This window comes from Prionailurus viverrinus, chromosome C1 (genome assembly GCF_022837055.1).
Source record: "Prionailurus viverrinus isolate Anna chromosome C1, UM_Priviv_1.0, whole genome shotgun sequence".
NCBI classification, from domain to species: Eukaryota; Metazoa; Chordata; class Mammalia; order Carnivora; family Felidae; genus Prionailurus; species Prionailurus viverrinus.
The window spans coordinates 197,858,690-197,882,370 of NC_062568.1; the positions used below are offsets into that span (position 1 = coordinate 197,858,690).

A 23,681-nucleotide genomic window follows, 5' to 3' on the forward strand; every position below is an offset into this window, starting at 1 on the left:
GCCTGGCATGTTCAGCCTTAACTGCCTGCCCGTCCCTCCATTTGGAAACACATTTCAAAGCTTTCAAAGTTTGCACAGCCCTGCCCTTAGGGAGTCCACTTCTAGGAATTTAATCTGAGAAAAGAATCAAGGATGCGTGTGAGGATGCTCTTGGCCACATTGTTTGTTTGTAAGAGCGTATTAGGAAACTGGGACAATCACTTGGCGGGGTCACCTAGCTGTAAGCCCAGGCGGGACTTGAACTTGCGTCTGTCTGATTCAAGAGCTGGCGCTCCTGCTATTCTACACAACCCGCCAGGATGCTTCCCACCTGCTGCAGCAGAGCAGCGACCGACACCGCGGCCTCTGGGGCTGAATTGCCCTGCGTTGAATCCTGGTTCTATCACTTACTAGCTGCGCCATGTGGGGAAAGTCACTTACCTGCTGTGTGTGTCAGTGTTCTTATCTGTGAAAGGGGAACATAATTGTAAAGCTTACAAGAGTTAACGTGAGTGTGCCGCGTGGGCGGTGATGACTGTTGCTCGCAAAGCCCCCACCTTCCTTCTTCTTTGCCCGTTACCCCCTCCCCCTTTCCTCTTAGCCGGCTCAGAGCATTGTGGCTCACGTTTGGGTGAAGTAAGGTATGGCCGGCTAACATGTCCTCGGCTGGACTTGCAGGAGCCCTGGATTTCTGGCAGATCTGGGAGCAGGAGGGCACAAAAGGGGCCCCTGTTAAAAAGGTCCTGCCTGGGGAGGGGGTGGCTCCGGTGGGGGAAGGGCGGCAGGGTCAGGAGTCAGAGGAGAGTAGGTGCTGCGGGAGGGCCAGCTGGCTTGAGGCACCACCGGAGACAGACGCTTATTTCTTGGCCAAGGCCGGCTTTGCCTGGGTCCCTGCAACAAGACCAGCTTGACCAGCAGGCAGGTCCGCCCGTGGGGTGAAGCAAGGGCCGTACAGACAGAGCCAACTGCCAAGGCTCGAGAATCCCTAAGGTCCGATGGGTTTGGGCGAGGGCCTTGGGGGACTGAGGACGCTTCACTCCGTGAAGGGGATCCCAACAGCTGCGGGTCGCCAAGGAGGCCGGGGGTCTACAGGTCCAGCAGGAGCTTTGAGACAAACAGAAGCAGACTCCGATCCCCGCTGTGTACCTGCAGCTACTGACCCTGAGCAAGTCACTTGCTCTCTCTGTGAAATTCCCACCTGTGAAATGGCGACAGTACTTTGTACCTCCTAGGGTCTGCGGGGGAAACTGGATGAATTGATGTACGCGATGCAGCAGGGCACGGTTACTCGGCTGCGGTGTGGTTATTATAGAGTCGAGTCAGAGGCCAAGACGATGGTTTGTACCGAAAGGATTGAACAGCAGAAAGAAGGCCCAGGCCCTGGAGTAGAGGCTCCTGGTCCCTGTTGGAGAGTCTGGGGTTAGAACGAGTCATCAAGGCCAGGCCTGAGGCCCAGGAGATAGGCTGGAGCTGCACCCAATGATCGGCGTCCTGAGAAACAGGCCAGCCTCCGAGCCGGCTGGTTGCCGTGACCCTGTGTGATAGGCCAGGGTGCCTTAAATCCCTCCTACCCCAGGTCAGGATTGGTCTTGGCGGATTGGGGCTAGTAGGAGGGGCTGCAGCGAGCAGGTGGGGGTCGGAACTCTGGAGCGGCCTCTGCCCGTGTACTTGGCCAACGAGGCACCGCTTCTTTATGGAGTGGCCGCCGTGCACATCGGGCTCTGTGAGGTTGAGAGGTGGACAGGGTGAGGAGCCTCCCGCCTAGCGGGGCAGAAGGCGTGGGCACTCGTGAAAACCAGATGCAGGCCGTATGTGCTCAGACCTGCACACATAAAGAATGGGGTTGGGTGAGGTCAGAGGAGAGATAAGAGTGAGGGCGGGGATGGCCCGGCTTCAGGGAGATGATGTGGCTTGAGTGAGACTGTGGAGGATGGTAAGATAGGCAGAGGAGAATGGAACCGTGGAGTGTAAGGGCACTGAGGTGGGACGATTTTCCTGGGAGACAGAGGGCCCAGGGGTCTGGAGTCAGATTGTCCGGGAGAGGGAATGAGACTGGAAAGCCAGTCCGTGGAGAGCCTCGAAGGTCAGGCTCAGGGGCTGGGACTATATCCGGTTGGCAGTGGAGAACCGCTGAAGGTCACTGAGCAGGTTATTGAAAGTTAGGGCGTTGGTTCTAACGGGATGGCTGAGCTCATGCCAGGCTGGGAAGGTTTGGGGGGGGGGTGCATGTGGGAAGGATCAAGAGGGAAGGGTCTTGGTTTCACGGTGAGTTAAGACATTGGAGGAAGACCCCTGGATCCCTTGGCGGGGGCGAGGTATGTGACGTTGTAAGCAGGAAGCTTATAGTGGCTGACTCGATATGTTGCCTCGAAAGAGGTCTCGGGTCATCAGTGGACAGAGCCAGGTCTGCTTGTGCGATTGAGGACGGTCCCTTCATCCCTCCGGTGCTCAGTTTTCTCCTCCGTAAACTGGGTGCAATGCAACCTGTCTCCCGGGATGAGGGTGAGGGTTCATGAGAGAGTGAAAAGGTCTAGCCCAGTGCTTGGAGCATAGAAGTTGCTCCCTAGCTGGTGTTCCCTCCCCGTCTTCCACTATGTGGCTGTCACAGAGCTGGGCACAGAATCTGGCTCTCTAGTCACCTCCAGTCAGATACAGTTTCTGTTTTCAGAGGTCATTCATTCATTCATTCATTATTGGTTGTACAGTCGTCCAACCAGCATTTAAGCAGCATTTCTGGGCACTTACTATGTGCCGGCTGCTGGGACGCAGAGTTGAATTAGACCACTTCCTTGGCCTTTGAAAATTTTATTTACTCATTCTTTCAGGAACATCCATGGAGCCCTTCTGTGTGTTTTGGCTGGGTGGGGGAGTGGTGGGGGTAACGTGAGCGTTGCTGGTGGGGGCGGGGTTGGGGAGGGAGGCAGTCAGCCCCACAGCTCATGCCTCCACATCTGGGAAGAGCAGGAACCCAGAGAAGATGCTGTTGGCACCTTCTATGCCCACCAGGGAGTTCTTGTCAGTGGCCTGCAGGAAGACGTTCTCCCCCTGCTTCAGCTTGAGGACCATGCTGCCCGTGGAGACCTGGAAGGTGTTGTGGACGTAGTCGCAGAAGGTAACCACCTTCTGCATTTGCTCCCGGCCCCGCATGAGGTTCACGCAGAGGTTTCCTCGCGAGCTGGCATGGTAGGTGAAGTAGTAAATGCCGGGCACCCTGCAGGTGAACTTGCCGCTTCGAGATTCGTAGTTGTTGTTCAGGTTGGTGATCACCTGGTCGAAGCGGATGGCCTGGTCCCGCCGAAGGGCACTGTTGATGGTCCTCTTGGCACAGAAGGCGATTTTCTGTGTGGCCTTGTAGTCTCCCGATTCACCCTTGGGGCCGCGGGCTCCGGGGGGCCCTGGGGCACCTTTGGGGCCAACGGGGCCCTTGGGGCCTACTTTTCCTGGATTCCCAGGAATCCCTGGGTCTCCCTTCTCCCCAAACTCGCCATGGTCTCCAGCCAGCCCTGGCAGCCCTGGAAAAGGAGAGACGGGAGAAATGATGGGCCAGAGAACCACGGAAGGAGCCCCGGGCTGGGAGGCAGGGAGCCTGGCCGTGTAACTTCTGACATGTCCCTGCTTCTCTCTGGGCCTCAGCTTCCCTGGCGGTGGGGGTTCTCCTTCCAGCCCAGCTTTCTGAGTCTGCGATGTGCCTGGCAGCAATGGGAACTGACGCCCGAGGTGTGGAGGGTGGTGTCTCCTTAGGGAAAGTGCTGGGCCTGCCCTCCTCACCAGCTCATCCAGGCTCCCTTGTTCGGGCTTAATGCCTGGAGCGGGGATAATGAATTCTTGGCACATGTGCTATCCCTCTCCACTCGCTCCCCCAGGGCAGACATCTTTAATCAATCCCAGCATTCTTTCCTGTGCAGTGGGCTTCCAGGGGGGCTTGGAAGCCTTCTCACGGCCACTCCAAGCAGCCGCTGCCCCTTGGTTCGGCACAGCGCGAGATAAAACCTCTTTTCCAGTAAAGTGGTGGAGTATAGTGGCTGAGAGCACAGGCCCAGGGGACAGACGGATGTCCTCCTGCCCCACCTGCCATTATTCATCGGGTCACCTTGACGGAGGCACGTTCTCCGGGACTCAGCGTCCTCCTCTGTACAATGGGGATGATGGTAGTTTGCGAGATTGTGTGGGTTACACGCGGTTATGTGAGGACGGTGGTTGGTTTTGGTTAAGTGAACGGATGAACGGCATTTTCTGGGGGTGGGGGTGGGGGTGGGGTTTCATGGCAGGAAGTCTCCTTTGAACCCTGTGACAACCCCACAAAGTATCTGCCTGCATTGTATGGGTGAGGAAATAGTTGAGAGCTGGGTAGCCACTTCCCGGGGAGACAGCCACGGAAGTGGTTTTCTGTCTCTCTACCCGGAGTTAAGGGTAAGAGAGCCATGGCCTGATCTCAGCCTCAACATTTACTGGGCTCCCTCGGGCATGTTGGTAGCCTTCGTGGGCATCAGTTTTTCCGGCTGTAAAATAGGAATCAGAACCCCCTCCCTGCGGAGTCATTGCACGGGTCGGGGTGGGGGGTGGGCCTTGGCAAGCCGATGGATTTGTGGGGGCTTGTGCGATCTCTCAGGTAGGCAGCTGTGACTGGGGGGGCAGGAGACAGGGCCTGGCTCGATGACATGGGAGTAACCCCAAAGCCTGCAGTACCTTTCTCTCCTTTTATCCCTGGGGTCCCGGGTGTGCCAGGAGAGCCCGGTGCCCCGGGAATGCCCGGGATGCCGGGGATGGCCGGGTGCCCGGTGCAGCTGCTTTGGGCCCAAGAGACCTCAAGCAGAAACAGGAACAGCAGCAGCAGCAGCAGCAGGGATGCTAAGACGCCATCCCTCACGGTCTTCATCACTGGCCCGACTCAGCTACCTCCTGCAGGGGTGGGGGGAGAAGGTGGAGTGGGTTTTACCACCATGGAGACTCCTCGCGTTTCTTCACTCATGCATCCGCTCGTCCGTGCGTTCACCGAGCGTGTCCCAGCTACCAGACCGGACCCCGCGCTGGGTGCTGGGGTAAGACGGATACGGCCCCTGCCTTCACGGAGCTGGCCTTCGAGGGGAAGGCAGGCAGTAAACAGGTCAACATTCAAGTAAATGGAAAGAGAGACAGTGCAGAGCGATCTGTGAGAAACGTAGGGGTGCCTGGAGGCAGAGTAACCAGGCTTGAGGGGCAGTGGATGGTTTTCTGGGAGAAGAAGTCCTCCTATTAGGAAAGTCTTCTAGATGGGGGCAGCGTCTCCGAGAAGTGGTGTTCAGGCCAGGACCCAGAGGTTCAGAAAGGGCTGGGGCAAGAGTGTTCTGGGAGGAAAGGAAGTGGGGGCGAAGGCCTAGAGGGAGGACAGAGAGCCTGGAGTGTCGAGGGCCAGCTGGGAGGCCAGTGAGGCTGGAGGGGAGTGAGGGGTCAGAGGGATGGGAGGTCAAGGCTGTGATTTGCGGGCTTTGGGCCACTTGACATCCTCAGAGCGGCCCTGCCTGGAAAAATCTATTATTTTCATACCGACAAGGACCCTGAAGCTCAAAGAGGCTAAGACACTGGCTCACGGTCACACGGGAAGGACGGTAGCCAGGATTCAAACCCAGGCCCGTCTGGCTCTGAAGCAGGTATCCCTGCCAGCACCCCAGGCCATCTCTGCTGATGGGATGTTCTCAGGTCCCTCCGCAGGCCCCGGCGAGTGGGAAGGGCCGGCCCCTCCCGAATACCAGGGAACTAGGAAGAACCGAGTTGGTCGGCACAGCCAGAGCCCCTCAGCATGGATTCTCAAGACGGAAGGGCTCTTAACATTCTAGTCCAAAGTTTTTTGAAAAATTGAGGTGACATTCACATAATATAAATTTAACCTAAAACGATTATCTTTGCATAAGTACCCGTTCCTGGAGGTTTTACAAAATGACAGATTTGACAACTTCAGTAATCCATGCATTGGGCACTTAGCCAGGCTCTGGGCCAAATACTTTATGTGCTACTATCTCATTTAATGTGGTCTTTACAACAGCCCCTCCCGCCCCAATAAAGCCCCCGGCTCTCTCCTTCTACAGATGGGGAAACTGGGTGCTGGAGAGGGCAGGAACCTCCATCAAGGTCACACAGCTGCCTCGTGGCTGGGATTCCAACCAGCCTTTCCGAGCACCTACCACGTCCACTAGACCTTAAAACTCACAGGGTGTTCTGCTAGGAGGCTGTTAAGCCTGGTGGTTTAAAACGTGGGCTTTGGAGCCAGACAGCCTGACGGGGGCTCATGAGTGGCTGTGTTTTGAGCAGCACTGGGTACGGGGCTGGCGCTCGGTGAAGGAGGCTATTTTATGGTTACTGTTCCTGCTGCTGTTGCTGCCCAGAGAGCAGGATGTGTCAGAGGCGGTGGTGAGAGGTCTCTGGGGTCAGAAGGACAGCCGGGCTTCCAGGGTCCAAATCAGGGTCCACTCGCAGGGGAGGGCCCCAGGCAAATCGCTTCTCCTCTCTGGCGAGTTTCCCCTTCCGTGAAATGGGGATAATACTAATCCTTGCCACATAGGGTTGGTGGGAGGATAGATGATGTAGGCCCTGGCACGCCAGAAATGCTAAAGGAATATTCGCTATTTTTGTATTATCCCTGCCATCCAGGAATCCCCAAGCGTTGGGATATGACGGAGGATGGTTGGAAAAGTAAAGCAGGGGCCAGCCCCTGTGGGAGATAGGGCTCAGGGAGAGGAGATCTCAGGTGGGTACAGCCCAGGGGTGGAGAGCGGCAAACAGGGGGTCGGGGCGATGGGGACAGCGGGTCCAGACCCACGGTGAGACCCAGGCTTCCTAGGGAAGCAGAAGGTGGCAGGGGGAGTGGGAAGATGCATCTCAGGGGCCGCTGAGTCTCAGAGCTGGGCATCTGGTCCGAGCCCTGCCCTCGCCATCCGTCACCACCATCGGCCTTGCCCCTCACATCTTTCCCATGTCGCCAGCCCTCCCCTCTCCTTCCAGCCCCGACAGCTCCTTTTCCCCGACTTGGAGTCAGACCGACGAGACCTCAAACTGCCACCTCGCTGTATGGCCTGAGACAAGTGCCTTAACCTCTCTGGGCCTCTTTGGCAGAGTTAACTGCTACCCACAGGACCGCCAGAGGATGGCAAGAGATGGCATCTGAGAGGAATGGGGTCTCTAGTGTGGTGTCTGATCCCACGCCCGCCTTTAGAAACATGCAATTAGTTATCAGACCAACTAACCACTAATCGCAGCTCCACCTACGAGGCAAATTCGTTCCTTGAGAGAGTCAAGCTGAGCTATTCTCAGCAGACGGAGAGCGAATGAGAGAAGGCAGGTGCTGGAAAAGTGCTGGGCTGGGTGAAGGGGGGCCTGGGTTCTAATTCCACCTCGGCCTCTGACATATCTTGAACCAGGTAGTTCGCTAAGCACTGGGTGAGCTTAATCTCCTTCAGGGCTCCTAGGGCCCCTAGGAGGTTCCATCATTCCCAGAGAGGGTCTAGGACGAGAGAGGTTACATGACTTGCCCCAGGTCACCAGCATCTAAGACACAGAAGCAGGACTCAGCTTGAGTCTTGGTGATTCCAAAGCCCTTATGTTGGTGGCTCCCATTTTAGGCTGCTCCCATCACCTGGGGTCCCGGGCAATAGTAGATGCCCAAGTGCACCCACGGGAAGTTTGGCTCCCCAGGTCTGGGGTTGGGCCTGGGGGTCCACACTGTTAATCGCCCAAGGCAGAGATTCAAAGTCTACACTTTGGGAATCATCACCCTCCGCCATATTGTCCGGCTGGCCAGTCCCCCCAGGTCCTGAGCCCCGTCCTCACCTGGGAACCTCGTGTCCTGTGGGGCCGCTCGGCTGGGCAGCAGTGGGGCTGGGAGCCAGGAGCCTGCTGCTCTCGGTCCAAAGGGGAAGTTCCATTCCCCAGAGACAGGAAGGGCCTTCCCCTGAGGGCCCCCTCCCATGGGCCCAGCAGGACGGCCCCCTCCACTCTCAGCCCATCCGGCAGTTTCAGGCCGCATTTCTGCAATGTGGAGGGGTTTACTGTAAATGTGGTGGGTAGGTGGCCACTTTGGTTTCGCCAGCTCAGCAGCTGTTGGGGGAACAGTCTGTCCTGGGAGAATGTCCACAACCGGTGGCTTGCGTGCCAAGGCCCCTGACCTTGTGATCCCCTACAGCAGACGTAGCTGTTCCTCATTGAAACGAGAACAAGGCTGGCCTGGTGCCTGAGCACTGGATTTGGAGTCAGGAACCTGGATCCGTGATCTGGCTCTGCCACTCATCAGAGTGTGATTCCTAAGGTCTCAAACGGGGGTCTAAATGTTCTCAGCCAAGAGAACCCAAGGGAGCCCCCATTTCCTCTGCTCTGTGGTGGGACTATACCTGCTCTATAGACGGCATGGGGCACTGGGGAGCTCATCTGGGATCGTGGAGAGTAAAGCGTAAAGTGCAGCACACATGTCAGTTGTTAATATCACGCCATGTCTCAGGCTTCCCTTTTCTGGGTTCATCTTCTCTGCCTCTTCCCATTCTGTACTTCTGCTCTTGCCCTGTTCTCAGAAAATTATCTAATAATGAATTTTAAATGTGGTTATTATTTATTTATAGCCCTTCCTCTGCTTCCAGCAGGGCTCGACGCTGATGACAATAATGGACAGAGGCAGGGGCTTATTGCTTGTTGATCCTGGAATCACACCAAGGCAGGGCTGGAGAGGGGCTTGGAGGTCACCCAGCTCCTTCCCTTCACCTTATGTATGGGAAACTGAGGCTCGGAGGGGAGAAAGAATAAATAGTTACCACGAGCCTCTCTGTGCTAGGTGCTGGAGACAGACCCACAAGCAAACCAGCCATGGCTCCTGTCCCCAGGGGGAATGGCTTCTACTTGGGGAGACTGGTGTTCAACATTGAATGACACAGTGGTTTCATGGCTTCTGTGACAAATGTCAGAAAAAGGAGGGGACTGCCGGAGCCCACACCTCATACTAGGGGCAGGTGCAGGCCTCAGAGCAAGGCACCCCTGGCCCCAGACTCTCAGCCTGTTTGCAGAGGCTGCATCTAAGGCACCGTGATGCCCCTCACAGGGATGGTTGCCCAGCTGGCACCAGGAACTGCCATAGGTCAGGAGGGCCCTACTTGTGCTTGGAGATAGAATATCTTTGGGCTTGTGGATGCTGATTGATGGAAATTAAGTGTTACCTGCAGTGGGTGTTAGGGAAGGAAAAGACTTATTTGATAAAACCAAAGGGTCTCTGGGCTCAGCCAACTATAGACGGGAAGGGACTAGGGCTGGATGAGGAGGGAAAGGCAATGTATTCTGGGCAGGGAGAAGGGTGGAACTCTGTACCAGCTGGTCTCTGAACCTAGAAAATTGTAGATTCGTAGGTTGCGGGTCCGGGGTCCTTCTGTGGGTTCCCAATGGCAATGGGAATAGGTGAGCTTGAACTTGGGGTAGACAGTTTGAGACTAAGAACAGAAAGAAGCAGGGAGCAGAGTATGGGCATGGGCTTTTGGAATCAGCCCCTGCCAAGTTTAAATCCAGCTTTGCCTTTTTCCAGCTATGTGGCCTCAGGCACATTTATTGGCCTCAGTTTCCCAAATATGAATGTGGGGGCATGGGTTGTGGGGGGCCAGTGAGGTAACCTGGCATGTCCAGGGCTCAGCTTTTGGTAGGCCCCCAATGCAAACCTGGGGACAGTGTTATATTTATGAAGAGAAGGCCGAGTTCTTGGAGCCTGGGAGCATGGGGAGCCAAGTGTGGATCAGGGACCAGGCGCAGAGGGGTCCCTTGACCGTGGCCCCTGAGTAGGAGCCAGCTGGTCTCTGTATCTGTGAAATCATTGCTCGCATCCCTGATATAGGGGGGGGATGATCCCTACCCAGGGTGGAAGAAGAAACTTATAAACCCTCCACATCTTGTGGTCAAAAAGGCATTCCTTGCAGCTTGGCGTGTCTTTTTCCTGTCCCTGTCCCAACCTCCCTTGCCTGCCCCCCTTAGAAACCCTCGCCAGGTTTCCCTCAGCCCAGCAGACAAGCTGGCATTTTCAAAGGCCTGTATCTCCTGACAAAGAGAGAACAACAAGGAAACAATTATGGAAAACAAAAATGGCAAAAAAAAAAAAAAATTGTCGCTTCCAAAGTACAGGTTTCTGATCTGACACTGTGGCCCACATAAACGGTGTATTGATTTTTTAAACAAAAGAGAAATGAGAGGAAAGATGTATCACTCAGGGCACTGCTGGGCAGACTGCTAAGTGGTTGATGGAGGAGAGTCATGAAGAGAGTGGCCCTGCGACCCGGCCAGAGGCACCCCGTGAACCAGGTTGGGTTCCTAGGCCTTTGCCTCTGTTCCCTCTCGTGTGTGTGTGTGTGTGTGTGTGTGTGTGTAGCCCTTCTTCCTTCCCATCTGGGGTATTTCCCATGCCCCTCCTATGTGCTAGGCGTCTATCAAAGTGACCTCAAGGATACTCACCGTCCAGCGGAGAGGGCAGACGTGTCAGTGAGTGAGTGTCTGAAAACCAGCTAGAGGATCATGTGCTTTATTTTTTTTTAATGTTTATTTATTTTTGAGAGTGGGGGAGGGGCAGAGAGAGGAGGACAGAGGATCCAAAGCAGGCTCTGCGTTGACAGCCGAGAGCCCACGTGGGACTCGAACTCACAAACCCAGAGATGATGACCTGAGCCAAAGTCGGATGCTTAATTGACTGAGCCACCCAGGCGCCCCGAGAACTATGTGCTTTGACTTCACCTGGCCAACGACCTACTCACCCATATCCCCGTCCTCTGCAAACTTTTATGAAAAAAAGCCTTGATTCCAGAAATCTTTTTTTTTTTTCTTGTAAACAAATCTGCAGATGATTTTGCTGTGCCACCAGATTGGAGAACCGAGGCTCTAAAAAGACAGGAGTTTGTGATCCAAGGCTCTGGAGGTCACTGTGGGGACACAAATGGGAAATTGGGGAAGGTTCCGTGGAGGAGGGGTGATCTTTGTGTTGAACCCTGACAGTTGAGTGTGTATTGTCCAGGTGGATGAGGATTCGTGTGAGGGCGGGGGGGGGGGGGCTGTGCAGGATCATGGCAAAGGCGTGGGGGGTGTGAAATGCCTCCTCTCACGACCAAAGGAGCCAAAGTGGACGGAGGTAGTCATGGAATTAGGCCACAGCCGCCTGTTGTTCAGTCCACCTCAGTGGGCTGGTGCCTCTGTGAGCTCCACGGGGCCTTGTGGAACCAAGCTGAGATCCCAGCTAGGTCCAGGCAGGTTCTCCTACGCCTGAGCGAACTTTGGGTCTCCCTGGGCTCCGAGGCTGGACTGGCAGTCTGCACAGGAACGTTATGCTTTCTATCATTTTTGAATTTGAACTGTCAGCCCTTCTCGTGGTCACCACAGTGGAAGTGCTGTGGCTAGTGTCTAACCTCCCGGTCCTCCGGCAAGGATCATACTTGCTGGGCCCAACCGTCAGGAACCTTGCAGGGGAAGCCTGGTGGCTTGTGGGCAGCAGTGGTGTTAGTTGATCTCCTGGAGGCTCCCAGAATTTGCCAGTATTCGGGGTGAAACTGGGGACAGAGTCTCACTCTCTTGCTGGTTCATGCCCATCTCAGAGCACGGTGATGAATATTAATGACTTAATAGATCCGTTAGCATCATGCCTGGGGTATAGTAAGTGCTCAATAAATACAAGCTATTAAGATTTTTTAAATTCACTCATTCATTTGCTCTGCTTTTAGTAACTCATTTCCCCACTGTTCATTCATTCATTCACCCCCATTAACTCATTCATTGGGCACAAATCCATTACAGATCTGTTCTTTGTCTACATTGGGCTTACCTGAGCCCACAGGTGCTTCCAAACTTCAGCATAGGTCAACATAGGCCTGGGAATTCAAACACTCCTGTTTGCCTGTGAGCACAGATACCTTTAATGACAGTAGCACGTCACCCAAACAAGTGACAACAGATGGCACATTGGGGACCTCTTGCAGCCTTTAATCACACTGGAGCATCCCTCTCTGAAATGGCCACAGGACGCTGAGTGTCTTAACACTGGCACCAACCTTTAACTGAACACCAACTGGACGCTCTGTCTGAGTCTAGAGCCCATGGGTGGCTGTGACAGGTGCAAAGCTGAGGATGAAGAGGCCTGCTCCGTTGAGGACTTGGCAGTGAGAAGCCTGAACCGTGCCACATTTTTCCATTTATTTATTTATTTATATATCACCTTGCCTTTCCGGAGACTTGGAAAAAAAAAAAAAAACCATTGACAGTGTTAGAGGGTGCTGGTTAAGTCTCAAAGCAGTGACTCCTGAAGGAGTTCGGAGGAGGGAGAGAAGTTGGGGCAAGGGCGTCAGGGCGGGCTTCCTGGAGGAGGAGTCCATCAGGTGGGGAGAAGGGCCTGGGCACAGCGGTTCTTGCAGGGAAGCTGAGGGGAGCGGGGCGGCCCCGGGCCTGGAGCGGGCCTGGCTGCCCTAGTCAGGAAAGAGCAGGAAGCCAGAGAAGACGCTGTCCGAGCCTTCGGTGCCCACCATGCCGTTGTAGTCATTGACCGCCAGCCACACCTGCTCACCCGCCTGTAGCTGCAGCAGCACACCGCCCGAGCTGACCTGCTTCCTGTTGGACAGGTGGTCACAGAAGGTGGTCACCCTGACACCACTCCGGTACAGCAGCACGCACAGGTTGGCCGTCTGCGACGTGTGGTACACAAAGTAGTAAAGACCCGGGACTCTGCAGGTGAACTTGCCGGTGCTTGTGTCATAATCGCCCTGCGGGTTGGTGATGGCTACGTTGAACTTGACCAGGCTGTTGGCCGTGGGGTACTGGGATGTCTGCCGTGTGACCGTGAAGACAGACTGGTGCTTCTGCTTGTATCTGCCCTCCTCGCCCGGCTCTCCAGGGGGTCCCATGAGGCCGGGAACCCCTGGACTACCAGCCGTTCCCGTGGGGCCATTTTTCCCGGGATGCCCAGGTGTGCCGCGTTCTCCCTTCTGACCCTTGGGTCCTTGAGTTCCAGGGATAGCTGGGATTCCTGGGGAGAGAGTAGGTGGGAAGGAAGTGATGGGGCAGGGGACAGGAACAGGGACCCTGGGTGTCCTCCAGGGGACGTGCCACCAGAGTTTGGTCTCTGGAACGTCCTTCTCCAGATGGACTGGATCACCTGGGGGTAAGCGTGCAGAGAGTTGGAAGGAGGCCCTGGTTGGGGTCCGGCCTCCCCCATGGACTTGTTCTCCGAGCGCTAAGACGCTCCCCTGTCTCTTGGCTTCAGTTTCCACATTTACGGTGGAGAGGGTGGGACTCGCCAGCCTCAGGAGGTGTCAGAACCGGGCAGGGTCTCAGAGAGCACGTCAGAGGCCTTGACTGTCAACCCACAGCCAGCGTGTGGCCTCAGAGAGCTTCTGTGTGGCCTGCACGGTGTTTTCTTAAACGTTTTATTTAGAGCCCAACGTTAACAAATCCAAACCTCACCTGACAGTTTTGCTTCTGAGTGTTTCTTGACAAAAATCAGAAGATTGGTCGGAGGCCCATTTCCTGGAAAGCTCATGAAACTTATTCTTTAGGCCGCATTAACTTGCGCTGGCCCCTTCGAGGCCCTTTGCCTAACATTACTCTTAAAATTTTGTCGACTTTTTATGTTGAAATAATTATAGATTCACAGGAAGTTGCCAAGAAAAAGGGGGGGGCAAGAAGAGCCCATGTATTCTTTGCTTAGTTTTCCCCAGCGGCACATCTTGCATAACTAAAGTACGATATCAAAACGGGAAAACTCACCTTTGGACGATCCACTTTGCACGTGCATTCATTTGCACGTGTGTGTGTATAGTTCTAGTACAATCTTGTAGCACGTGTAGATTTGTGTCACCACCCCCTTCCCCGCAGTCAAATGTACCTATAATTTTGTATTATTTTTTAAAGAGAGGCCTCAATATTTTATAAGGTTCAGAGCCCCACAAAACCTGTATCCCTTCCTGAGATGGAACCACCCCAGGCCGGCTTAGCACATGGGAATCACTGGATGGAGCCCAAACAGAAGTGGCCCCCACCAAGGGGGTTGATTTCTCCAGCTCCCCCGGCCCCATTCAGCCCACTGGAGCCCCTATGACGCCTGGGCTGGTTCCATTTCTCTCATATTACAGATGAGGAAACTGAGGCCAAAGACTTGCTCAAGGCCACGCAGCCAGGAGGAGGTAGAGTCAGGATCGAAAATCAAGTCTGGCTGAGTCCCAGTCAGAGGATGTGATTCTTGTGACAGCCCTGATTATCTGAGCCTCTGTGAGATTTTTCTCCCCTTTCCAAACTGTACTCATCTTTTAGGGCCTGGCTCTAGTCTCCTCCTCCAGGAAGCCCTCTTTGGCCGACTCTGCCAGCCCTCATGGCCGCTTCCTACTTCCTTAGGGTTGGGTGTCTGTGTAGACCTATTTGTGACAGATCTTCTATGGCTTGTGAGCCTGTTCGGTCCCGGGGTTAGGAGAGGGGGATGAGGATCCAACAGATCCAGGCTAAAGCTGTGTGACCCTGGGCAGGTGACCTCCCCTCCCCAGGCCTCTGCTTGCCTAATTGAGGAAAGGATATAATAGAGATCCCAGAGAGCTTCTGGGAGCTTGGAGTGGGAGAAGGCATGTGCTGGGCACCTCGTAGGAAGTGCTCCATAGGGTCAGCTCCTGGTGACGGTTGTCAGTGATGCAGGGCCATGTCTCATCCCTCCAGACAACTGATTGGGACGGGGAGGACATGCACTGGGGAGGGGCCTGAGAGGCAGGGGAAGGTAGTGACTAAAGGCACTTTGGAGCAGGACAGGATTCCACAGTGTGACTTGGGCAAGTTCCTCCAACTCTCTGAACCTCAAGTTTGACATTTGTAAAATGGCAGTCAGGCACTTTTAAAAAGGATTTTGGCCTCAGTTTTCTCACTTGCAAAACAGAGTTAACAATTTTATCTACCCTGTAAGGTAAGCATGTGCTGAGCATTTGGAACCATGGCTGGTATGTAGTAGGTGCCCAATAATTGGTGGCCATCCGCCACTGAGCTGTGAGATGACCAGAGGCAGCGTGCGGTGTGGGATCTCAAAAGACGGCAGAACCGAGAGCCTTATCCGGCTCACCTTGAATTAGAGAATTCCTTCTGGAATGTTGGCCAAATCCCATTCTATTGCCAGGAGAGAAGGTGACAGTGGGGAAATCCCTAAGGACGTTCCTTGCCACCGGCCTCCCACACCCCCGCTGCCTCTGCCAACCGCCCCCCCCCATCACTTCTGTCCAACCTCACCCCAGTCTCACCCACGCTGGCTCCAGACACGCTGCATCCTGGATACGCACCTTCTGACAAACAAGTCGCCCCCAGACTCTGGTGCTTGCTCAGCACCAGGGCCCCTTCGTGTTCTCAGCCCCCTTGGCTCATGCTAGGGCTTGCCCATCAATCTGCAATCCTGACTTCTCACTCCCCATGGCCCAACTATCCAGGATCCCAGGGTGACGGGTGAGCAAAGATCTCCCATAAAAACAGTGAGGACAACAGCTATACCACGCAGAGCCTACACTTACTGAGACCTACCATGTGCTGGATGCTGCTTTAGTAGCAACTCACTTAATCCTCCCTTTACAGCACCCCGTGCAGTAGGTACTATCTCCCCATTTTATAGATGAGGAGACTGAGGCGCTCTGCACAGGGAAGTGGTAGGGCTGGGAACTGAAGCCCGGCCCTCTGTGTATTGTGGACGTTCTCTACGTGGGCCCCGCCCCCCCCCCCCCCAGGGGTCCGTGTTGCAGGGCAGGTGATGGATGGAGGAGCTGTAATAAACAGCACAGCACTTTAGAGTTTGTCAAAGGTCTTCAGGTGGGTCATCTCCTGTGATCCTCCCTGCCACCTTCTGGGGCAGGTGCTTTTGTTCTCTCCCTGTTGTCAGATGAGAAACTGAGGCACAGAGAGGGGAATATGGAGGACCAAGGCCTGGGCTCTGAGAAAAGAGGGGTTACACCTGCTGGGAAAGCTGGACTCTGTCCTGGGAGCAGGTGCGTCCGTAGGGACTGTACTTCTCGCCAACAAGTCGCTGCCCTTCTCCCCCAGGTTAGCGTCAGATGCACACTGTGCCTGCTGCCCCCAGGTCTTAGGTGACCCCTCCCCAGAAGCCCAGCAGACTCACCTGGCTCACCCTTGGGCCCCGGCAGGCCATCGTGTCCGTCCTTCCCTGGGGCCCCCGGCAGGCCTGGCATCCCGGGGATCCCGTAGCAGCCTGTGCTGGCCTGGCCCCCAAGTGGCAACACCAGCAAGAGCACCAGCAGGTTTAGTCCAAGGGGGGGCCGGGAGCTGGACACCGTGTCCATCCTGGGGAAGGATCTGGGTAGGGAGAGAGCTGAGTTGGCCCCCTGGCCCCTCACTCACCCTCCTCGCTGGTCTTTTGATAGCCCTCAGGAGCCTATAGGTCCCTTCCCCAGGCCTCTTGCCCCTTGGGTCCTGGGACCACAGGATGGATGGAGGATGGGGCCTCTTCTCTGAGCCGGGGCCTTTAGCTCAGCAGTGATGGGGACCCTCCTTCCTCTCACAAATCAAGCTGTCCCCATGTTTCAGGGAGGTAGCAGGGAGAAACTGCCATTTGCTCCCTCTCAGCCGGGGTCTTGGCCTCACCTGGGGGTGGCAGGATTCTGGTCTGGTCACAGAGGTATCCTCAAATCTGCTTCCCCTCTCCCCGACTGGAGGACACGGTGTCAGAGCGGACACAGCAGAGAGGGCCCAGAGCAGGCTGGGCGGCCCCCTCCCCTCTGCTCACCCTGCCCCCAGTCCCACATCCCCTTTCCCATCATTTTTCCTGACTCAATACTTTCTTTTCGGTACTGAGCTAGGCTGACCCTGTGTCCCCCCCGCCCCGGATCATGAGCGTCTGAAAAGGGGAAATGTCCCCTCCCCCGGATCTGCTGAAGCATGTGTGTGTGTGTGTGTGTGTGTGTCCAGTTCAGCCCATCCCTATATGTTGGCATTTACAGTGCCTGAGACTCAGCTATTTTACAATATTCCTAGGAGGAAGTTATAATTCCCCCTTTACAGATGAGGAAACTGAGGCCCAGGGAGGTGAAAGCCCTTACCAGAGGTCACACAGCAAATCCATTCTTGGGGTCCAAAGTCTTGCTCTGCTTAGCCTCTGCTTAGCCTCATATGCACTTGTCAAGTGGCAGGCCTTATTCTAGAAACTTCCATTTGCCCCTTCCATTGGTTATACTTGGAGGTGGACACCCAGGATGGACAAGCTTTGATGGCAAGCAGCCTGCTGTGGTGGGACTCTGGCTACAGAGTCAGTGGCCTCAGATCTTCCAGCCCTGCCACTCCCTTGCTCTGAGGCCCTCAGCAAACCACTGGCTCCTCCAGGCCTTAGCCTTCCCATCTGTATACTGGGTGGTGGGGGAGGCCCAGGCTTCGCATGTCAGTGCCTCTTCCTTTGCTGGGGCCCTTGACGATCCCAGCCTCCCTGCCCGCACCGCCTCTGGCACCCCTGCATCTGGTCTTGGAGCCTGTGGGAGCTGGTGAGGCGTTGCTGGTTGGGGCCAGTTTGGGCAGAGCCGAGAGAGGCGCCTCTCCTCTCTTCCTCTTCTCCTCCTATGAGATTCAGAAGAGGAAGGGGCTATCGAGCAGTAGAGGGCTCCAGCCCTGACCCCACACTTGCCACCCGTGTCACTCGGGGTGAGGGGTTTGACCTTCCTGAGCATCAGGTCCCCCTCTGTGAATGAGGGGTTCCAATAGCTCCCATGCAGGGCAGTGGTGAGGACCCAGTGTATGATGCATGTACAGGGCTTAGGCTGGTGCCGGGCATGAGCAGGAGTTCAGAGCTCTGTCCCTGCCTCACCAACTGACCCTCAGGGCCTCAGTTTCCCAGTCTGTCCCTCTACCCTGTGGCACAGGGCTGCAGAGTGTGGGATGAGCACAAGGATGTGAATGTCCTTGACCCTGAAAGTCCCCAGCAGGTGGAGGGCTGGGAAAAGCATAAATGATAGACACAGCACTGGCAGGGGGGCGGGGAGGGGGACCCGAATGGCACCTGGGGCTCCCATCTTCAGTTCTCATCTCGTTTGCGCCTGGGTCTGTCTTGTCCAGCAGGTGGCAGCCTCAGCCCACGCTCAGCCCGCCCTTGCCCCAGCAGCCAGGCCCAGCCTAGCTCTGCCCGTTCCTCCATCCAGCCTGGCCAGTGATTTGCCCAGTGAGGGGGAGGGCGGGCAGGGTGTGCAGTGTGTGGGTGGAATTTAGAATAAGGAGCAGCCAGACTCCCTGCACTCACATTTCTGTAGCCGGGTCTCTTCCACCACTTACAGGGCCCGCACTCCTGACATCTCTGAGTCCCGTTGCAAGGAAAGGAGGTCTCCACTTTGGGGTCAGGCAGAGCTGGTTCAAATCTAGGTCCTGCCGCTTTCTGGCAGTGTGACCTTGGATAGGGATCTCCTTTCTCCGAACCAGTGAAGAGGGATTGCTGAGATTAGATGCATCAATGGCTAGGAAATGTCCAGCCCATCGTAGATACACAAAGATGGGCTTCTTTTCCCAGTCCGTGGGAGAGTGTGTTCTGGGCAAGGAGGCAGAGAGCTGGGGCAGAGTGGAGGCCTGAAGGAGGCAGAGAGGCCGTGAGGAGTCCAGCACTATGCTGGGGCTACAGAGGGGTCACTCTCTTCTCCCCAAACCCCAGAGGCTGTCGGTCGGGGCAGGGCAGGGCAGCCCCAGGAGAGGGTCTTGGGTGTATGTCAGAGGTCAGGGTGCTGGGGAGGGGGTGGCATGTGAGGACTCCCAGGCTGCTTGTGTGTCATTTAGTGGGTGGGAGACATGGCCCCCGTGGCTCAGAGGATGGCCCAGTGTGAGTGTGACAGGGTCAGCAGGTGGGAGAACCGGGGCATTTCTAAGGCATGTGCGTGTTGGAGAGTGAGGAGGACGTGCACCCCTGCGTGTCGCCTGTATCCCAAGTACGACTGTGGGTTTGAGGGTGTAACTAGTGTGCACGTCCAGGGGTGTGCACAGTGTATCTAAGGGCCTGGGTTGGTGTGCACCGAAGAAGAGGATCCCTGTGCCCGTGTTTCAGTGGGAAGTAGGTCTCCATGGGGGAATGTGGGTCACGTGCAACCTGAGGAAGATGGGTTGCAGGTGTGCGGTGTGCGTGGTGTGCAGGTGTGTGATGTGCGCACAGCACAAAGCACAGATGGCTTCCTTTGAGAAAATGTGCAGGGCATTGGACAGCCTAGGACTGAACTCCCGGTCTCCTTATTGTCTTCACATACGGAGGACATAGCGAGGCTTCTCGCTTCCGAGTGTTCCTGGACAGGCTAAGTGGGACCCTGGGAAGGCACCATGAGAATTCCAGACCTTCTCAGTTGCAGCCCGGGAGGGATGCCCAGCGAGCAGCAGCCCCAGCCTCACATGCCTGCCTGAGTGGAAGCCCAGGGCCGGACTCAGGAAACCTGGCTTTGGGGAGGACTGCTGGCTGCCCTTGGGCCGATTACCACCCCTCTCTGAGTCTTGCCCATGTTTTTCTGGTTCAAGGTTGGAAAGCACGTGTCAGGCTGTGGCTGTGGAGGCTGGCAAGGGTCGCGGTTAAACACGCAGGCTAGGGTAAGTAAGCCTTACTAGCCTCACTTGGCTAGTAAGACTTGGGTTCAGACCCCAGCTCCTCTACTTAAACGCTGACCTTGGGCCTTATATCCAGCCCCAGACTCCAACCTGCTTCGTTATCTGTAAAATGGGGTCGTGATACCCACCTCACCCCTCAGCTGTACAGATTAAACAAAGCATAATAATACCTAGGACTTACTCAGCCCTTACTCTGACTCAGGAACGGCTCTGCAATTTTCATATATTAAGTCACTCAATCCTCTCAACAACCCTTTGAAGTAGGTGCTGTTGTTATTCCTATTTTACAGACAAGGAAACTGAGTTCACTGAAGTTATATAATATGCACGTGGTTGGACAACCAGTAAGTGGTGGCCCTAGGTCCTAGGACTCCCAGGACCTGCTAAATACCTGCTGTAAAATACAAAACACAGGCCTGCCTCGTAAGCACTCCGTAACCGTCGCCCTTATGCTCCCTCCCAGTGCCCAGTGTAGCAACTCAACAGACGCTCAACAGACACGGCCTCGGGTATTTATTGTAGGAAGGGTTCGAAGAGATCAGTCTCCTTACAGCGTGCAGCCAGCGGCGAGTTCTAGGGGCCCCGGGAGCCAGCCCTCTCCCTTCAGGCAGCTCGAGCAACAGCACCCCCAGGCAGAGCAGACCATAGCAACCAGAGAGGTGGAGTGAATGGGCCAGAGTCACACAGAAAAGGAAGCATGTGAGGCCAGGGTCGGGAGGCTCCCTCCCTGGTTCAGATGGATGGGAAGACGAGGAAGCCACTGAAGACGCTGTCCACCTCAGGGCCCTGGTAAATCCGGCCCTGGGCGGGGTCTCTTTCGATCCAGACCCGATCGCCGCGCTGTAACTTGAGAATCGTGCTCCCGGACACCATCTGGAAGATTCCCTTGCCGTTGGCGTCACAGAAGCCCAAGGAGCGCTGGGCCTGGTCCCTCCCAGAGGACACGATGGACAGGCAGATGTCCCACTTGGACACCACCTGGAAAGTGAAATAGTAGTAGCCCGACACAGCACAGATGAACTGGCCCGTGTTATTGTGGTACGGGCCTTCCTGGTTGGTGACGACCGTGTCGAAGATGACGATGTTGCCACTCATTGGTGGGTTCCGCCTGATGGCCGAGAAGGCTGGCCGTGGCTGGTCCTTGATGTTGCCCGGGTTGCCCTTGATGCCTTTCACTCCCGGGATGCCAGGGAGACCCAGGGAGCCACTGGGCCCAGGGAAGCCCATGTTGCCAGGGTTTCCAGGGGGCCCAGGGTCCCCTTGGTCTCCTTTAAGGCCCTGGATGCCCGTCCGGATGCCAGGTGCCCCTGTGGGGGAGAAAGGCCAGATCTGGAGTGAGAGTCCAGTGTTCCCTAGTCCTCAGGGAGATGGGAGCTGGGAGATGGCCCGGCTGCTGTGCAGTGGAGGATGGGGGAGTGCCTGGGCCTTTAAGACCTTGACTCTGGCTGGCTGTGTGACCTTGGGCAAATGTTCCAACCTCTGAGCTGCAGCTTCTTTATCTATCAAGTGGAAAGAAGTGCAAACAGGCACTTGGGAAGTTGTCAGGTCCTGGCAAAAGCAGGACACTGGCTCGTCCACTGTGCTTCTGGCCGGCCGTGAACTCCACATCCTGCCAGGCCACTGACCCCGATCCCTTTAGGGTTAGGACGCCTGGATGCAAATGCTTGCAAGTGTCTCTGCAGATCTTTCTGGGCTGGTGCCGACTGGGAGGCTCAAGAGAATTCCCTGAGACTTCCTTCTCCCACTCTGGGCACGTCCTCCTCTCCCTTCTCCTTCACCCCCAACCTGTTTTCTAGACTGTGAGTTTCTGATGCCAAAAGGGGCTGGCAATGGGGAAGCAGGGACAGAGTTGGGTGTGGGGGGCTGGAAGGAAGCCGAAAGGATAGTTGCCATTCGTCGATCCTCTCTGTGTGCCAGGTGGGGTTATTTCTTCGGTTTACAGATGAGGAAACTGAGGCTCAGAGAGGGCCAGTAACTTGCCCGAGGTTACATAGCAAGAAAAGTCTCCTGAGTCTAAAGGCTAGCACCTTATTCATTCTGGTAACTTAACAACAGCCCAGGAGTGTGCACTTTTCCAAGACCTTTCTCATTCATCGCCTGTAGTGGTCCATCCTCCAGGGAAGGAAGGTGAGGCCAAAGAAAGAGGACTCAGGCGCCTGAGGGGCTCAGTTAAGCGTCTGACTTCGGCTTGGGTCATGATCTCACGGTTTATGAGTTCAAGTCCCACATCTGGCTCTGTGCTGACAGCTCAGAGCCTGGAGGCTGCTTCGGATTCTGTGTCTCCCTCTCTCTCTCTCTCTGCTCCTCCCCTGCTCACTCTCTGTCTCTCTCTCCTTCAAAAATAAATAAACATTAAAAAAAGAAAAAAAAAAGAAAGAAAGAGGACCCAGGCAGTGAGGGGGATATGGAGGGGCTGGCAGCCTGGGGACATGTCCAGAGAGAAGACTAGGCTCCCTCAGCCTCTGGGACCAAGTGCAGAGTGCACAGGCATCACATGGGGGCCCAGGTGGATTCCTGCTTCTTGGTGCCACCCCCAAGTCTCCACCCTGGAGGCCAGGCCAGGCCAAGGGAGGAGGGGCTGGGGTCCAGAGGGAGGTACTCACCTGGCTCCCCTTGCTCCCCCTTGAGGCCTGGCCGTCCGGGTCGGCCAGGCGCTCCTGGGGCCCCGGCCTTCCCATCTGGTGCTCGGCACACATCCTGGGTCACTGTAAAGGTCAGGGATGTGGCCAGCACGCAGACCACCAGCCAGCCCCATGGGGCCTCCATGATGCCACTGTGGAGACATGGGCCAGAGTGGGCGTCACACCCTCACACACACCCAACTCATACACTTGAACCCTACGCCCACAATGTTCTGTACACATCCCCCCACCACCGAGGCACATACGCTCCCTCGAGGGCCTCCGAAGTCTGCCTTCCACCCAGCTCCAGGGACCCCGCACATATACGCAGAACCAGAAATTTGCCCAGATACACACACACACACACACACACACATAGCTGAGCACACCCACACAGTTACATACTCAAACACACAAACACAGCCTCTCATCCCACACCTGCACACCACGGCGAGCGAACTCAAAATCCACTGCACGCTCCTGGAAGCCCAAACCGACACCCAAATAGACTCCACCTCTCACTCCCCCAGACACACACATTCATATACTCCTACCGATGATCAATCCCATTGAACAAATATTTATTGAGCGCCTACGCCTTATTTAATTCACACTCTCTCACCCAGATGGCAGAGCTGTGCATACACACGAGGATTCACAACCCCCTGACACAACACATGTGCTCACTCCCCTACACATTCGGCCCCTTTCAGCACCCTCTGTACCCTCTACGGGGACCCCTCTCCTGGCTCCGACACCCCTAGCCTCTCCCCAGCTTCCTGTGTTCTGGGGGGGCCGAAACCTAGGAACTCTGGCTAGAGCTGATGTGTCTATATTTCCACCTCCCACCATCTCCCCAACCCAAGGAATAAAGGGCCCCCCACTCACTTATTCCAGATCTTGGATCAGTGCCCCTTGCAACTCTGTCCTGGCACAGAACCGGCTGGCAGTGTTCTCCCTCCCTCCCGCCTCGATTGTCCAGCCTCCTAGGTCAGCTCCCCGGGCCCCCACCCCCTCAGGCGAGGGCCTCACCTGCCTCAGCTGGCAGTCAGTTCAACTGGATGCTCCTGTCCTCCACCCAGGGACCCCTGTGGGACACCCAGCAGGGGTGGCGCCTGTCCGGCTGTGGCCAAGTTTCACATCCCTTCTGACTTCCCCTTCTCCTTCCCTGGACCTGCCCCCAGCATTGCCCCAGGGGTCAGAAGCCTACCAGGGACATTTTGAGCAGACCTCAGCAAGACTGGGACACTGAATGTCCTACCCCAGCCGCAGCTGGCATGGGGGCAGGGACTGCAAGGCAGGAGTCTGCAGGGATGGAGACGGTGTGGGGGGGGGGGGGTACTGGGGGGATGTGAGAACCAGAGAGGCAGAGAACATCAGGGCTGAAGGAATTTTTTAAAAAGTCAGGAACTTGGACTGATCGTCAAAAGCTTGGAAAATACAGAAAAATACAAAGGGCAGTGTGGTAGTGATGGGAAGCTCAGTAATCAGCTTCCTAGACCTGCCACTTCCTAGCTGCCCTTGGGG

At 55.8% G+C, this 23,681-nt stretch overlaps 3 protein-coding genes across 5 annotated transcripts; all 3 read right to left on the reverse strand.

Moving 5' to 3' along the window:
- Positions 1–2,768: 2,768 nt before the first annotated feature.
- C1QB (complement C1q B chain) lies at positions 2,769–7,936 on the reverse strand. Its single transcript, XM_047873542.1, has 3 exons — positions 7,780–7,936; positions 4,666–4,878; positions 2,769–3,491 (listed from the first exon to the last, which is right to left on the reverse strand). The coding sequence occupies exons 2-3, from the start codon at positions 4,853–4,855 to the stop codon at positions 2,917–2,919; spliced, it is 765 nt and encodes a 254-aa protein (XP_047729498.1). The 5' UTR covers positions 4,856–4,878; positions 7,780–7,936; the 3' UTR covers positions 2,769–2,916.
- A 4,194-nt stretch (positions 7,937–12,130) lies between these two features.
- On the reverse strand, positions 12,131–16,708 carry C1QC (complement C1q C chain). Its single transcript, XM_047873432.1, has 3 exons — positions 16,561–16,708; positions 16,079–16,272; positions 12,131–12,970 (listed from the first exon to the last, which is right to left on the reverse strand). Exons 2-3 carry the CDS (start codon positions 16,257–16,259, stop codon positions 12,414–12,416), a joined length of 738 nt encoding a protein of 245 aa, XP_047729388.1. The 5' UTR covers positions 16,260–16,272; positions 16,561–16,708; the 3' UTR covers positions 12,131–12,413.
- A 3,323-nt stretch (positions 16,709–20,031) lies between these two features.
- C1QA (complement C1q A chain) lies at positions 20,032–23,342 on the reverse strand. Of its 3 annotated transcripts, none has more exons than XM_047873782.1 (3): positions 23,187–23,342; positions 22,137–22,306; positions 20,032–20,840 (listed from the first exon to the last, which is right to left on the reverse strand). In XM_047873782.1, the coding sequence occupies exons 2-3, from the start codon at positions 22,297–22,299 to the stop codon at positions 20,266–20,268; spliced, it is 738 nt and encodes a 245-aa protein (XP_047729738.1). In that variant the 5' UTR covers positions 22,300–22,306; positions 23,187–23,342; the 3' UTR covers positions 20,032–20,265. The 3 variants fall into 3 exon arrangements, with proteins under 3 accessions (XP_047729738.1, XP_047729740.1, XP_047729739.1); XM_047873784.1 differs by having other exon boundaries at positions 23,191–23,274; XM_047873783.1 differs by lacking the exon at positions 23,187–23,342 and adding an exon at positions 23,043–23,158.
- Between the last annotated feature and the right edge of the window lie 339 nt (positions 23,343–23,681).

Excerpts from the sequence above, each read along its gene's own strand:
- C1QC (XM_047873432.1), bottom strand. The coding sequence starts at position 16,259 with ATGGACACGGTGTCCAGCTCCCGGCCCCCCCTTGGACTAAACCTGCTG. Across the intron at positions 12,971-16,078 it reads GGGGCCCAAGGGTGAGCCAG|GAATCCCAGCTATCCCTGGA; the intron begins GTGAGTCTGCTG and ends CTCTCTCCCCAG.
- C1QA (XM_047873782.1), bottom strand. The coding sequence starts at position 22,299 with ATGGAGGCCCCATGGGGCTGGCTGGTGGTCTGCGTGCTGGCCACATCC. Across the intron at positions 20,841-22,136 it reads GGGGGAGCAAGGGGAGCCAG|GGGCACCTGGCATCCGGACG; the intron begins GTGAGTACCTCC and ends TCTCCCCCACAG.
- C1QB (XM_047873542.1), bottom strand. The coding sequence starts at position 4,855 with ATGAAGACCGTGAGGGATGGCGTCTTAGCATCCCTGCTGCTGCTGCTG. Across the intron at positions 3,492-4,665 it reads AGGGATAAAAGGAGAGAAAG|GGCTGCCAGGGCTGGCTGGA; the intron begins GTACTGCAGGCT and ends CTCCTTTTCCAG.